At 34.5% G+C, this 16,402-nt stretch overlaps 1 protein-coding gene across 6 annotated transcripts in view; it reads right to left on the bottom strand.

Annotated features, from left to right (window-relative positions):
• Positions 1 to 16,402, bottom strand: part of LOC136028843 (sodium-independent sulfate anion transporter-like) — a 120,267-nt gene that overhangs the window by 47,701 nt on the left and 56,164 nt on the right. For all 6 annotated transcript variants that reach the window (XM_065706773.1, XM_065706771.1, XM_065706774.1 and 3 more), the window contains 2 exons: positions 14,864 to 15,059; positions 4,106 to 4,326 (listed from right to left, as the gene is read on the bottom strand). In XM_065706773.1, the coding sequence (XP_065562845.1) occupies positions 4,106 to 4,326; positions 14,864 to 15,059 (417 nt within the window). The remainder of the gene's footprint in view (positions 1 to 4,105; positions 4,327 to 14,863; positions 15,060 to 16,402) is intronic.

Below are 16,402 nucleotides of genomic sequence, written 5' to 3' on the forward strand. Positions count from 1 at the left end.
GAATGACTCCTGAATCACAAAAGCCGTAGAATAAATAGTTGAAATTACTAGAAATACTTTAGCGTAAAGAGCGAAGTATTAGGAGGGTATTAGGAGGAGGTGAGTCCCTCATATGCGTAATAATTTCTGTTCGTTTTAATGCTGCTCCTGACTTTCAGTTGAAAAAACTTTTTCATATTTATTTTTTCAATGTTTTTTCTAAATAATGCTAGAAAGCCCTGCGCTCCCTTTATGGAAGTGTTCTTCCCCATGACAATTTTTTCGATGGAAAGTTCCTCGAACATATCCCCCAGCATATCCCCCTCTTCTCAACCGCTCCCCTAAACAAAAAATCCCCCTGAAAACGTCTGTACACTTCCCAAGCCCATTACTATATGTAAGCACTGGTCAAAGTTCCTAGCTTGCAGCCACTCTCTGAAATGAGGAAATGCTGTTCGAATTTCTTGTTATCGAAGTCACCCTAGTATCTGAGAAGGTTCTTTTATGCTAGTTCTATCACCCTCCTAGTTTTAGCACCAAGAAATATTTGGATTAATTTGAAGAATTTGCTAAGATGGTCTGTTCCAAGAAAAGAAAGATCATTTTCATGGGAGACTTTAACATTGACACTTCTTCAGTAAGTCTTGACTCAAGTACTTTTGTGCCATCGAGCACTCTGGCTACAGACTTCCTCACTTCATTAAAGACTTTTTCCTGTATTCCGATGAAAAGGGTCAAATGAAAAAATCTAGAAAGATGGATCAAGACTCGGATAAGCTAGGAAATGCCAAATTACTTTGTACTGATGGGTCGTAATACTAGAGTCAGATGACGTTGAATTTGTATTCAGGTCGTTTACTGATATATTTCAGAATGCTTCAAATGAAACTGGTCCTCTTTTGAAGAAAGTGTGTGTAAATATACCAGGTGCCCGTAAAGCCATGGATAACAATAGGCTTGCTTAAGAGTATTGAGGAAAAAAAATCGACTTTTCGCTGAATGAATAAATTCTCACACATCAAATATTGAAACTACATTCAAATCTTATAAGAACCATCTTACAAAAAAGATCTTCATATACAAAGTAATTTGTGTTCGTTTTGAGTTTTAATGTCGCTCCTTACTTTCAGTAAAAAAAAAACTTGTTTTTTTACTTTAATTTCTGAACGTTTTTGAATCAATGCATGTTTTGATTTTGGCTCTCAGCAGAGGAATAATAAAAACCAAATTCGCATTTTTTATTATTTTTTTTTTTTTGGCTAAATGGCTTTCTCATAGTTTTGAAAGAATGTTTTTGAGAAGAAAAGGAGTGGAGGAGGAAGCCTAGTTGCCCTCCGATTTTTTAACTTAAAAGGGAAACTAGAACTTTTGTTTTTTTGCGAATGTTTTTGTTCGTAAAAGATATACGTAACTTATAAATTAGCTTACGTAACGAAATTTTGTATTCTCATGTTTTCATTACATATATAAGGGGGGTTCACCCCCTCGTCAGTACCTCGCTCTTTAAACTAAAAGTTAATTTTTGTCTCAATTCATTAAAAATGACCCCTGAATCACAAAAGCCGTAGAATAAATAGTTCAAATTACTAGAAATACTTTAGCGTAAAGAGCAAAGTATTAGGAGGAGGTGAGTCCCTCATATCCGTAATAATTTCTATTCGTTTTAATGCTGCTCCTAACTTTCAGTTGAAAAAACTTTTTCATATTTACTTTTTCAATGTTTTTTCTTAAATAATGCTAAAAAGCTCTACGCTCCCTTTATGGAAATGTTCTTCCCCATGACAAATTTGAGTCATTGTGATGACATTGTGAGTCCCTCATATGCGTAATAATTTCTGTTCGTTTTAATGCTTTTCCTGACTTTCAGTTGAAAAAACTTTTTCATATTTAATTTTTCAATGTTTTTTTTTAAATAATGCTAGAAAGCTCTGCACTCCCTTTATGGAAATTTTCATCCCCATGACAAATTTGTCGATGGAAAGTTCCCCGAATATATCCCCCTCTTCTCAACCACTCCCCCAAACAAAAAATCCCCCGAAAACGTCTGTACACTTCCCAATAACCATTACTATATGTAAGCACTGGTCAAAGTTTCTAACTTGTAGCCACTCCCTCGGGGACTTTGGGGGATTAAGTGGTCCCCAAAGACATAGTTATAAGGCTTTTTGACTACGTTGAATAAAATGGCTATCTCAGAATTTGGATCTGTTGAATTTGGGAAAACAATTAGCGTTGGAGGGGGCCTAGATGCCCTCCATTTCCTTGGTCACATAAAAAATGCACTAGAAATTTTCATTCCCGTCAGAATGAGCCCTCTCATAACATTCTAGGACCACTGCATCGATACGATCACCACTGGGAAAAAAACAACAAAAAACAAAAAAATAAACACACATCCGTGATCTGCCTTCTGGCAAAAAATACAAAATTCAACATTTTTGTAGATAGAGGCTTGAATCTCTTACAATAGGGTACTCTGAGACGCTGAATCTGATATTGGGATTTTCGTTAAGATTGTATGACTTTTAGGGGGTTTCCCAGTATTTTCGAAAATAAGGCAAATTTTCTCAGGCTCGCAACTTTTGATGGGTAAAACTAAAATTAATGAAACTAATATATTTAAAATCAGAATTAAAATGCAATTGTTTTGATGTAGCTATTAATATCAAAATTCTGTTTTTTAGAGTTTTGGTTACTATTGAGCTTGGTCGCTCCTTTCTACAGTTTGTTATCGTGAACTGTTTGATTAAACCTCTGATTTTTCTTTTAAATCAATCTATTGATTCTTAGAATTGAGTTAGAGCGCATACCATATGAGCTCTTGGCTCTTAGCTCTTCTTGTCTCGTCACAAGTGCCATATGAGCTCTTAGCTCTTGTTTAAATAGGTTTCGGTGTTTGCGCAAATGTATGACATATCAATTGGTAAATTCAACGTCCATAGTAGGATCTGTTTTTTTTTTTTTTCATTTTGTTAATGGTCAGACAAGTCAGGTTTACACCTCAAGGCTACCTAGTTAATATAATAGTTCAGTAAAACGTAATAACAACCTACCAAAAAGTCTTTTTATCGCAAAAACTACTTAAAAAATATACCAAATGCGATAAACAAGTAAAATACATGTGATTATATAATTCTCCAAATTCCAGGGTAAGCGACCTTAGTTGTTCTCAACATTACAGAGCCACTTAATTAATATACCCTTTCTAGGTTGCTAGAAACAAGCAACCTAAGGATAGCTCTACAGTTTTCAGAGGTTAGAGTAAACGATTTCTCTTAGGTCTCTACATCCCAAAGAAAGTTAGTTAAAATCGACCATGTTAATTCCTCACATTTCAAACCCACATAGCTAGTACAACAACTTACTTTGAACAAATATATATTTAATACAATATACTATACAAACATTAATGTATTCTTTGGAGTGCTGTTACTACTCAGATATTCAGGGTGATTTGACTTATTTTGGAGTCCCCCTTAACATTTCTTAAGCATTTCACCTTGACATTTTTAGCCTTCCCTCCTGACACAAGATAAAACATGCGGATTTTCCTAATAATAGAATCTATTTATAAAATACCAGACACTTACATAACTCACAGTACTAGTCGTTAGGACAGTGAGGGGTGGATATAACGTTCCTAAAAACGTAGTCATAAAACTTTTCAACTGCTTAAAGAAAGTGCAAGTCTCAAAATATTTGGATGCCTTTGGGGGGTAGGAAGCTAGTCTCAAAAGGTCTCAAGAGGCTTCTGGTTCCCTTTCCATCACCACTGACTCTTAAAAGGGTGCTAAAGCATTCAAATTCTAAAAAAAATAAGCCAGGTCACAAGTTTCTATGACGATTAATTTTATAAGATTGTCTCTCGTTTTGAAAAGTGTTTAGAACGTGAGACAGATTTTATTCTTGACTTAAGAATCGCTGCTGCACCTCCTGTGATCTTAGAAGGTTTTTTAATAGCTTTTTTTGGTGAATCTCCCTTTACGGTTTAAATATGTTTGCCTTTTCTAAGACAAAGTGCATGCACACAGTCCTGCTTCATAATTTTATTTATTCTCTCTTTGGTGATAAATTAGTTACACATTTAATACCCTTAATCAACTAGACCTCCTCATTAGCTACTTACTCTCATTGAGAACAGAAATATAAGGCATGCCACTCCCATTATTGTATCAGCCATCCGATATTCCTTGACATGTGTGAAAAACTGAATTAAAGTATTTAAAAAACCTTCAGATTTATAACTTAGACCAAATAGAGATTTCAGCTGTGTTGAAGATATTATCAAGGCGGCTGCTGAGGTAAAACCATCTATAACTGCTGGTGATATGAAGTCCAAAAGAAATCCTAGAAACGAAATAAAAATACTTTAGCAATACTGGTGAGTGGCCTAATGACGTCAAACATCCTCTGTCTCCTGTACATGCCAAAATATTATAAATTTTTAAAACTGCACTATTGCTATTTTGCCAATTTTTCTCTAGACTCTCCACAAAGTGTATCTTGTCAAAACTTTCAGTGAGTTGTTAGGACGATTTTGGTCATCGCAAAATAATGCCAAAATGCACATAAAATATTGTCTTTCCCTTTGTAATATCCCTTATATACAAAAATATTTCTTTTGTCAAGTGAATAATTGAAATAAATGGTTTTACGGATGGTCTTAGGATCGTTCACAGCGTTTTATCAATAAGACTGGAAAAACAAGTAAAACACCTGAACCAAAAAGATTTATAGCTTTCCTTTAGACAAGACTATAAGCCATTGTAGTCCTCATCCTGAAGCCTATTATTGACTATGGGTAGGATCAAGGGCAAGCTAGGTCTGGAAATGTACAGCAGCGGTGGTAAACTTCTAGAGGACCAGGACTTACCTTACATCCCTAAGATATATAGAACATATGACAGTTTGGAAGTAGGATTTGAGAAAAACTTCAAAGGAATAGCTGAATACTAGATTGGAGAGTTTAGAATTTTACAATGTAAAAGATGAATTTGATAATTTTATGAAAATAGTTTGTGAACTCACTGATAGTGTTTTAAGGGAATAATATAGAAGACAGCTAGGGCTATTAGTTAAAATCTTTTATGTCTTATAGAGAAGAGGAGGGATTTATAAAAGAATTGCCTTAGTGATATATCTAATGAAAATAAGAGGAATTTTAAAAGAGTGGAGAAAAAAATACAAACTATGTAAGTGTGAAGTGGAGGCTATGGATCATTTTACTGGATTCATGGAGGTTGCAACTATACGGCATATTAGTAACATATTGTTCTTGGCATGTTCTTAAACTTAAGGTTAAATTTAATCTACACTTCTCCGAGTTAAAAAAGGAACACGAAAGCAATTAATGATATAAAAAGCGTTAGAAGAAGATAATCAGCAGTTTCCAACCATTTTGCACCCGCGTCCCCCTTAAAAAAAAATGTGTGCCCCAGTTTAGAAAACAAACTGTTGCGTCCCGGAAATTTTTCTAAAAAATAAATTTCATAAATAGTCAACTGACAGTGTAGTTTATTTAATGGGCTGCAAAATAATATACAATATCATGGGAGAATATAATATAATTTTTTTAAAGAAATTTAATAAAAAACAAAAAATAATATATAACTAATACCAATACAGCATTAAAATCTAATGCGGCAATCACTCGTTTTTCATCACAATTATTTTCAAACTGTGGTATCATTAAAGATCAGTTTCTCTTCAATCATTAAGAGAGATCGATACTTTGTTTTTAAGACAGCTACTGTAGAAAAACCAATTTCACATAGGTAAGATGCTATAAATGGCAAAGAAATTTCTAAAGCTTTGTTTGTCAAAGTAGGAATATCGTTCTTTACTCGTACCCAAAACGTAACAATATTATTTTCATCTCGAAACATCTGCTTTAATGTGCTATCACTAGATAATTCAATTGTCATTTTCTGCTCTGCAGTCGTAATACCATAGCCATCTTATCAATCACAAAGGGGGTTCTAACCTTTCAAATTTAGATATGTCAAGATCTTTAAAGTACAACGAGAATCGCTTCCATAGACTCGTAATGATCATTAATAAGAACTTTACTTTCTTCTATTTTATCAGCAAGACAGGTAATTTTAAAAGTTTAAAACATGTCAGGTTTATTATTGTCCAAACTTATTATTCATAGTTTCATTTAATTTATAAATACAGTTATCATATCTTTCAGCATTGAACCATAAATTTGAGCCCCTTACATTGATTTATTCAACATACCGTATCTTTGAAAAATATCATCCAAATACACAAGTCTTAAAAGTAATTTTGTGTCATAAAACAAGTGTGCTTCATCTCTGTTATTATCACTAAGAAATATGGCGTTCTCTTCCTTTAGATCAAGCACCCTTTGAAGTACTTTGGCACGAGAAATTTAACGTTCCTCACAATAGCATAGAATTGATCTATATTCTGAACCCATGTCATGACATAATTTAGCGAAAAGCCTAACTCTTAATGGGCTATTTCTTATAAAACTTACAACTGTTGTAATAACTTCAAATATTGTTAGTAGATCTTCACCCATATCTCTTGAGACAAGTGATTGTCTATAAATCATGCAATGCTTCCAGACTACACGAGTAGCCACTTTTTGAACCAGGTTTTGTAGAACAGCAGTTTTTCCTGCCATAGATGAACTTACATCTGTGCATAGTCCAACAGAGTTCTCCCACACAATGCCATTATCATCAAAAGGATTATTAATGATTTTAAGAACTTCCCTTGCTGTAGTATTGCATTCAATAAGTTTACAGAATAGCATTTCTTCTCTAACATCAGATTCCACAAGATATCTTACATATATTGTCAAGTGTGCATCCTTCAGAACATCGGTAGCATCATGTACTTGCAACGCGAAAGAAGATAGTTTCAATTTTTCTATTAATTGAGCACATAGCTCTTCAGATATGTCGGATATTTGTCTTCCCACTGTATTATCTGCCAAAAATGACTTTAAGTTGACTAGCATATGATTCACCAAGCATCATCCTATTATGTCAATTGCTGCAGGTAGCACCAAAGTTGTTCGAATTGAATATTTTTTTTCAATTTAGCAATTCTAAAAGAAACTTCATGTGACGCAAGCAATGCTTTTTGTGCTACAGACATGGTCTTTGAAAGCAATTCTTGTTGTTTATTTAAATTCCCTAATTTTCTTCAGAAAAATTCTCTTGCCTTGCCAACGTGATCTGCATGTACTTTTACAAGATGTCATTTTAATTTATTTGGCTTTATGCTGTCTGAGGCCAAAGTATTGCCTAACAATGGTCATTCTGGTCATTAATAACCTTATATATAAATCCTAATGATGAATACATTAAATCACATTTTTTGTTTGGTTGTGCTTCATTTAATTTTCTTTTTAAGCCTGTTGAAATTTACCCATTTGAAAGGGGGATCATTTTAAATCAGTGACTTTATAGTAATTTAAAATAAAATACAGTTATTTCAATATTTTCCTTTAAATTAAATACCAGTCTTAATTGGGATAATTTTTAAATGTTGAATTGAAAATTTATTTTTTGACAAAATTAATTACTGAAATAAAAACAAATTAAAAATAACTTGCGCTATTTTTACATAAACGTGAATGTTTCCAAAACAAAATTAATATTACTCGAATAAAACGGTTGCTGGTAAATTTACGAGAATTTAAAAAAAAAAACCTAGTAATGAAATAATAGTATATTAACATCGGCCAGGATGTTATTTTGTTGTTTCATATGTTTATGACCCCGACACTTCGTTCTTGCGCCGAAAAACTACCTCAAAATTAAAGAAATATTTCCTGGTTAATAAGGAACAATTATAACTATTATGAAATTTACCTCAATATTAGTTTATTTAGAAGTTAACAAAGTGAAGTATTTCATTCTAAATATCAACTTGGTTATGAAAAGGACAACTAACAAACTAAATATGTCCATAGAAACCAGAAACGTTCAAGCCCCAAAGTTGCTCCACTCCAAACGTAAAAGTGAGACATTTCATTCCATGAAGAGTATAGACGGGATTTTTCTCTTTGTGAAACTCTTACTTTGATTTTTCTCTTCGTGAAATCTATTTTTGTCGTGAAACTTGATGCGTCCTGATTTTTCAATCTTGGAACTTGTTGTGTTCTGATTTTTTGTTCGTGAAACTTGTTGAATGTTGATTTTTCTTTTTGTGAAAATTGCACATCGTTTTATGTCCTCGCGAACTCTTTTGCTTCGTGAAACTTGTAACATGCTGATTTTTCTTCGTGGAACTTGGTACGGGCAGATTTTATATATATTTTGTGTATATCTACCTATGGTGCCTACAGCGGACAAAAATCTTTAATAACGGATTTTCAAGGTTCCCAGAGGAAAACATCCTGAATTGAAATCTCTAAGAAATAGAAAAAAACATTGAAGAAAAAAAATCCCCAAGAAAAAGAAATTTCAACAAAAAGCTCTGAAGAAAAGAAAAAGCTTTGAAAGAAAAAACGCTTTGAAAAAAGGTCTTAAAATGCCTTGAAACGTCTGGAAAAACATATTGAAAATAAGACCTTAAAAAAAGGCCTTGAAAGGTCTTGAAGAAAAATATCGTTAGAAAACAAATTGAAATGTCTGGAAATATTTGAAAAACTTATTTTTTAGAATTTTTTTAATTAATGTCAATAAAAAACGAGCAAAATTTTGGACAGATGTATTTTGGGGGCTTATAGTCTTGTGGGGAGGGGCTGGTTACTCCTTATTCAATTCCGACTCTTCGAAATTGCATTAGATCTTCCGACTTCAGGTCAAATGAGCCCCATCCGATTTGAAGTTTACACGACCATCAATTTCACAAAAACCTCAAATACCCGTGACATAGCTTTCAGCCGTTGCCACTGGAATCTGGAGGATTTTTTCCTTCCTGAAGGCAGTGTTATATGCTCGTTGAATCATTATGAACAAATGGCCATTTCATAATTTTGACCGGATGCGTTGGAGGACAAAAGGCGGTCAGAAAAGGAAGGTGTAAAGGTCCTCCATCACTTTTGACTCTTAATAAGGGAAATATACCTTTGGACTTCTAACCTAAAGAGATTCCTCTAATGTTCAGACAACAACCACCCCCATAAAAACTTAAATGCCCCTGGGGCATAACTTACAGCCCTTGTCCCCACACTGCAGGGTTAAGTCAAAACCGAAGGCATTTTTATTTGATCATTCGACTGTTTTTCTTAACAAATAGCCAACTTAAAAATTCTATAGGATGCGCTTGGGAAAAATAGACCGCAAGGGGGGCGGAATATTTGCTCTCTGATCAATTGTTGATTGTAAAAAAGGGCAACAACTTTTGATTTACAATTCATGGAGCCCCCTCCAAAAGTCTACACGATTCCCTTTTCCATAAAACTTTATTTGACCATGGGGCATACCTTACCCTTGCCCTTCGGGCTGTTGGAAGTGTGATCTTCAGATACATAAAAGCTGGACCTTTCAACTATGCTGAAAAATCTCAAAATTTTGATTGGATGTTTGTGGGGAAGTGATTGGTGCAAGAAGGGAAATGGTTGCCCTCCAATCCCTTTTGACTGTTTAAAAGGGCACTAAACGTTGCAATTTCCAATCGAATGAGCCCCCTTCTAAGTTATAAAAATAATCCTTCTATACGAAGTGCCCTGGCCTAGCAACAAAAAAAAAGTTGGGTGGAACTTTCTTTTGGGGTCACTTAGACCATTAAAAGGGTCACTGAAACTTGAGAAACGGGCCCTCTCCATTTGAAATTGAATTAGCTCTTTTCCAAGTTACTATGACAACATCTTCTAAACGAAGCGCTCTGGTTTAAAATAAACTAAACAATGAATTGTGCCTACATCACTCTTTAATTAGGCAGCACTGTTGCGCTACCTAGGATTTCTTGTGTCTAGTCAGGTAGAAGTGAATCTAATTCTGCCCTTAACCCAGATTCCTTCTCAAAATTTGCTGTTAGGTGAGTTAAAATACTATCCAGAAGATCTGGTTCCATTTTCTACTCGTATTAGACTATGTCAACCTACTATGCCCAAAGAATTCAGGAGAGACTATTGGGCTTAGAATTCCAGCCTCCAAATGAAAACTCTTTCTCCCACCATATTATGCAGCAATCAAAGCAAAAATTATCATTACAAGGGTATTCGATATACTGGTGATTGTGAAATCATCGTTTAATAGCGTCTTGAAGGGTTTTGAAAAATAATCTACTGAAGATGAAGTAAAACTCTTTGTAAAAAACTGTGCTAGGGCTGCTCATGGAAAAAACAAACAAATTTTGAGTACTCAAGGTCAATTGCAGGCTGTAAAAACATTTGAATGAGTTTCTAAAAGTGTCAGTGCTCTAAAAGTCACAAACATCTTTCTGCTCAGGCACTTGTATTCCTCCCTAAATGTTGATTTACTATGCTACTACTACTACTACTATAGCTAATACTACTATTGTTACTGCTCCTACTAATACTCTTACTACTGTGACTGCTCTTAAAAGCTCACTGCAGCACCAAGCTGTCCTTAGACAGCCTTAGCTTTTGTCCTTAACTTTTAGCCATTTGTCCTGTTTTGTCCTTAGCCAAAACAGCTATATATATACTCCTTCTCTATGCCAATCTGTTCCATCCCCCCCCCTGTCTACACCATCCAATGAAGTTTCTGTTCCCCTTAAATGCTTTTCATTTTTCCTAGGTGGGTGGCTGACAAGGAGAATCTTAGGTAATCTGTTACTTTTCACTTGCAGAATATGCCCTAACCATTTCAAGATTTCGCTCATTAAAGCCCTAAAAAGTGGAATTTAACCACACACTTTGTAGATTTTACCGTTTGAGATGCGATCAGTCAGTTGGATACCCAAAAGAAACTGTAGGAATTTACTCAGAAAAATATATTGAAAATCTTCCTCTGTGTTCGAAGTGACCATGCTTCAAAAATATACTTGACCGCTGTCATCACTTCACTTTAGCTTCCGATATTCTAATATCAGCTTGCAGACACATGTTCAGAATCTTCCAAACTTTTTTCAACTTTGAACAAACATGATGGGCCTTGACTGTTCTACTTTTAATGTCCTTACTGTGCCCGTTATCGTTGCTAATAATACTGCCTAGGTAAGTACAACTTTCTGCTTGATAGATCTTCTCACTACCCAGCATCTCCCTTATAAAACGACACATACCTAATCCTAGTGACTTGTTGTTTCTAAATTTTGTCGAAGTTTTCTGCCTCGGAGGCCACCCGTCATCCCCATTGCGAATAAATGCTCAATTATTCCACGCCTTCTATTCACTTTCAAACAATGTTTGGCTATTCTCAATCTTTGACTTCCTCAATAATTGATTGACTGATGTTGATGGATAAACTAGTGTTCCAGTAGCAGGTCATGATGTATGTAAAGTGAAGGACTCTCTTATTCATGTTACTGTGTTACATCATTGCACAAAACAGGGAACAAGGGCTTTGCTTATCACAACTCTTCATGATATGTGTTTCTGTTTTAATGTTTACCTGATTGCTTACTAACCATCTAAGGCTGATGGACCTCAAGAAGCCCAAGCTGTTTTTCAGTACCATCCCACTACTACTGACTTTGTTTATCTTAAGAAAGATAACTGTCAAGATGCAAGTCCTTCACATTCACTCTTCATTAATAGATTACTTGATGCGCAATCACCTACTTCAGTGGTTTTTATTCTTGTAGTTTAATTTGTTTCTCAACAACTGAACATAAAATAATCAGAACAATGCCATCCAGCACATCAATGAAACTTTTTACATCAGTAGAATTTGAATCTGTTAAGCTTGGATTTGAATTCCCAGCCAGGCTTTTGAATTCTAAAAGCCAGAATTCATTTTCAATTTTTGAAAGAAAGACCCACCAGTGATTGGCCTTCTTGTAAACAGGATGATTATGTCAGCCAATCACTTCACTTAACTAGGTCAATCAACTGGCTCTTCGATAAACAGTATTCAACTCCTCGTAATAGTGTTGTGCATCCACTCGTAAAACGGGTATTGGGCATCTTCTTTCCTGAATAAGCTAAACTCAAAATGCCATCTTCTGTGGAAATGTTTGAAGTATGTTATTATCTCTTACATGCTACCATCGTTTGGTTTTCAACATTGCAGTATCTGTATTTTTATGCTTCTGGAAAATGTTAACAAATTCAGACAAGTCATAAATTTTTTCCTTTCGTTCCATGAAATGTCTTTTACGGTCCCCCAATATGAACCCAGATTCTTATCTTGAAACTTCAATACTGTTGACCCCATTGCTACATTGGAAAACTAGTTTTTCTCTGCATAGTGTTCGTCTATCAAAACTGAACTAATTTTGGGTATGAGTACTGACACTTTATCATTCTAAGTTTTGATTTGTGTAATATTTTGCTTTTTTTATTATTGATCCTTTCTGATTTCTATTTATAGCATGACAAGCTTTAAAATTAGTAGCTATTGGGCAGTGCCATAGCCATACCTAAATAAAAAGTGATCCAGGCACAATGTATTATTTATTCATTTCCTTTTTTAGACAAGGGCATTTCCTAAAGAAGTTTTCGTGGAAACTTTGAAAGGGATCCATTCAACTGGAAATTAAAAGTTCTAGTGCTCTTTTAAATGGTCAAAAGGGGTGGAGGACAATCACACCCCCCCCCCATATGCAACATTTCCAAAACATATCCATCAAAATTTTGAGACAGTAATTCTGTTGACTTGACTCAATTACCAATTAATTATATCTTTTAGGATGACAGCCCTCCACAGTCCTCAGGGCACGGGTTGTAAGTTATTATCATCAAGAATAAGAACTGTTATGGAAAGAACGATCGTATAAACTTCGGACGGGGCTCATTTTATTTAAAATTAGAATTTTTAGTGCCCTTTTTAATAGTCAAAAGCAAATGGAGGTCAATCAACCCTCCCACGCCCATCATTTCCCCAAAACATCTAATCGAAAATTTTTGGGTAGCCATTTTTCTCAGCGAAATTGAAAGGATCAATAAATATATCTTTTAGGACGAAAGTCCCCTCCCACAGTCCTAAGGACAAGGATTTCAAGTTATATCTTGGGAGTGTATAGGTTACCCAAACCCCTACCCCTATCATTTCCCCAAACACGCCCTATTAAATTTTTGAACTGCCATTTTGTTTAGCGTGGGTAAAACTTCCAGTAATCATGACTTCAAGGATGACAAAATCTCCAAAGCCCTCAATGCAAGGGTTGTAAGTTATGCCCTGGCGGCATATATAGTTTTTATGGAAAGGGTAGTCGCATGAACATCCGAGAAGGCTGAAAATCAGAAGTTATTTTAACTTTTTTAGAGTCTTAGTGATCAGAGGGCAACAGGTCCCACCTCTCAAATCCGCTTTTAATCGAATGCATCTGACAGTAATTTGTAGATCACTATTTGTTAAAAAAAAAGTTTAATGATCACATAGTAAGGCCTTCAGGGTTGAAACTCCCCTGGAGTCTGGGGGCAAGGGTCTTAAGTTATGCTCCAGGTGCATATAAGGTCCTTATGGAGGGATAATTCTATTATCATTTGAATGAAAGCGTAAATATCTAGTTCTCTTTTAAGATTAAGAGGTGAGGAATGACTCCAGGGTTAAAACATACCCCCAGATCCCAGGAACAAGGGTTGTAAGATATGCCCCAAGGCATATAAGATTTGTATGGAGCGTGTGGTCGCATAACCATTGGCTGAGGCTCATTTGATTGAAAGTTGGAAGTTTTAGTTCCCTCATTAAGAGTCAAAAATGAATGTTAGGCTGCCAGACTCTCCCCTCCCTAGAGCCCATTATTCCTCAAAACACATCGGATCAAAATTTTAAGAGAGCTTTTGTGTTCAGCACTGTTGGAAAGTCCAGTAATTGTATCTTTGGGGATATCCCCATGATCCTTAGGGCATGGGCTATAAGCTAGGTAATGTGTTAATTGTTTAAATATCATATATATCTTTGAGATATATAACTGAACTAGATATTTGTTTGAACTTTACTTCTCCAACACACGAGGGGATGCAGATAAGCTGTTTAGGGAATGTTCAGGGGAGTGTTGAACTAAATCATAACATGTTATTCTTATAAAGATTGTCGAAAGGGCGTAAATCAGTAACGAATGAATTAATTAATCTGAATTTCTTGGGAACTGGTAAGAGAATTCATCGATAAGACTATACTTGCATGCTACCACTACTGCCACTATTACCATACTAGGCTACTCCATTGACAAAAATTTAGAGAAATTTAAACTAAATCAACAGTCACCAGAGGCAAGCTCACTGTCAAAAGAGCGTACAATAAGAATTGATTTGCGTAATACGTTGGAATTTTTAGAGAATACTCCACTTTATAAAGAGCAAATGACATCATGACTCTATATTCATTCTCCTCTTTTCAGCACCATATTGCAAAGCTACTTTGCTGCACAGTTCGGGCAGATTTGTATTGGATCCATTGTTCAGCAGAAGTTAAAAAATGTCCAGTGTGCTTTCGTAAACAATATAATGCACTATTTAGAACTAGCACCTTACAAATTTTAATTGTAGCTTTATCAGCAGCATAAAGCAAAGCTGTTTCCTTATGAGAATCTTGGAGATTTGGGATAGCTCTATTTTGTAGAAGACACTCAACCACTTGTGTTATATTTTTGCTATAAATGAATTTATTTTAAGCAACTAAAGCAGACTTGCTATTATCTTAGGTAATTTGAATAAAGTAATAAATGGAGGTAGAGGCTGTAAAGCCGTGTAGCGGGACTAAAATGTTTCATTTTCATTTTTAGTTTTTTTAGTACAAAATACTCTTGCTCTCTCCCACCACGTTTTAGGGAATTGTTGGTCATGTGTTATAGAACTAGAAAATCTATATAATTAAACTTTACAAACCTAGATTAAACAATCCAAGTGCCATCTCGATGATTCCTGAAGCAAAACAAAGAAAAACTGCCACCTCTGGTCCAAATTTTGTAACAACTGGGTAAATTGTTATAGCCAGCAGAGATACAGGAGCAACAGACATTGAGGTTGTGCCACCAAAAATAGCATACATGAATCCACCCATGATCGAGGAATACAAACCATACTGAAAAAAAGTATGAAATAACATTTATATTAATCATTACTTTGCTTAAGAATTTTTCCAAATTAACATAGCACCCTATGAGGCACCTCCAATCAATAAATTGGCTTACGCTCTATCTACATCATTGTCTTTTCAAATAATTATAAAAACCATGTTACCCATAATCTTCTACTCCTTAACATTTTTTTTTGTGCAAGGCAAAAAGAAAATTTTTTAAAACAGTACTTGTTAATTATTCTTAACAAACTCAAAGTATTTGGACAGCATAAAATTAGAAAACAATTTTTACTTCAGAAAAATGTATAATAATTGCAGCTAACACATTTTACAGGCACACCCAATATACTTTACCCCCAGGCTCCTAATATTCTTATATATTGTCCAAACTGTAGAAGTCCAATGCAGTCAGTCACAGATCTCTTGTCTTTGTAGCTATGAAACTGGATTTCTCGGATCTTATATTCAGATATATTGTATATGGATTATGTATGGGTGTGTTAAACCAGTTTCATAGCCTAAGAGACAAAAGATGGGACAAGACAAGACAAAGAATTGTTTTCTAGTTTGACTCAGTCAAAATACTTTACTTCTCGGGTGTGATCTGAATAATTAGCAAGTACCTTAAAATGATAGTAATAATCTTTAACAAACTGTTAAAAAATTTTGAATAATTATTTATTTTCCTAAAAATTGAGGAGTATATAAAATACAGAATGAAGTACGTCACCGAACAAAACAAAACAACTGATTTTGAACAAACGAAATCAGATATCAAACAACGAAACAAACATTCACGAAACAGAGCGAAACTTTTGATTATAAATTGGGTTAATAATGTAACTGCAGAAAAAGAAAAAAAGAATACAATTATCGAAACAACATCAACAAACTAAACAAAGTAACAACTGAAAAAAAAAGCCAAACACAATATATAGATAACACACATAATATACAAAAATACTATTTAGATTCTGGGGAAAAAAGAAAATAGTTTAGGCATATAAAAAAATTATTCGGACATTCCAAAAACTTTCAAGAAGTTTTCAAACATTCAGAAATTTTTCAGTTCTGCATTCAAGCTCCAATCATACCTTTGCTCCGTAAGAACCTCTGCAGCAAAAATCTATTTTTATCTTTGAAACTTTACTGACTGCACATCCAAATATTTTTTTTTAACATCTTTGTTGGATTCTCCATAACCTAAATTAAGATTTTCTAGCCTAAAATTCTAAGTAAAGCTTCAATCTACTTAATACTAATTACATTCAATACAAAATTTTTTCCGCAAGAAAGGATGATTTTCGAATATTATAATATGGCTTTCAGAAAAAGATAAATGAAGG

Source organism: Artemia franciscana, chromosome 7, assembly GCF_032884065.1.
Source record: "Artemia franciscana chromosome 7, ASM3288406v1, whole genome shotgun sequence".
NCBI classification, from domain to species: domain Eukaryota; kingdom Metazoa; phylum Arthropoda; class Branchiopoda; order Anostraca; family Artemiidae; genus Artemia; species Artemia franciscana.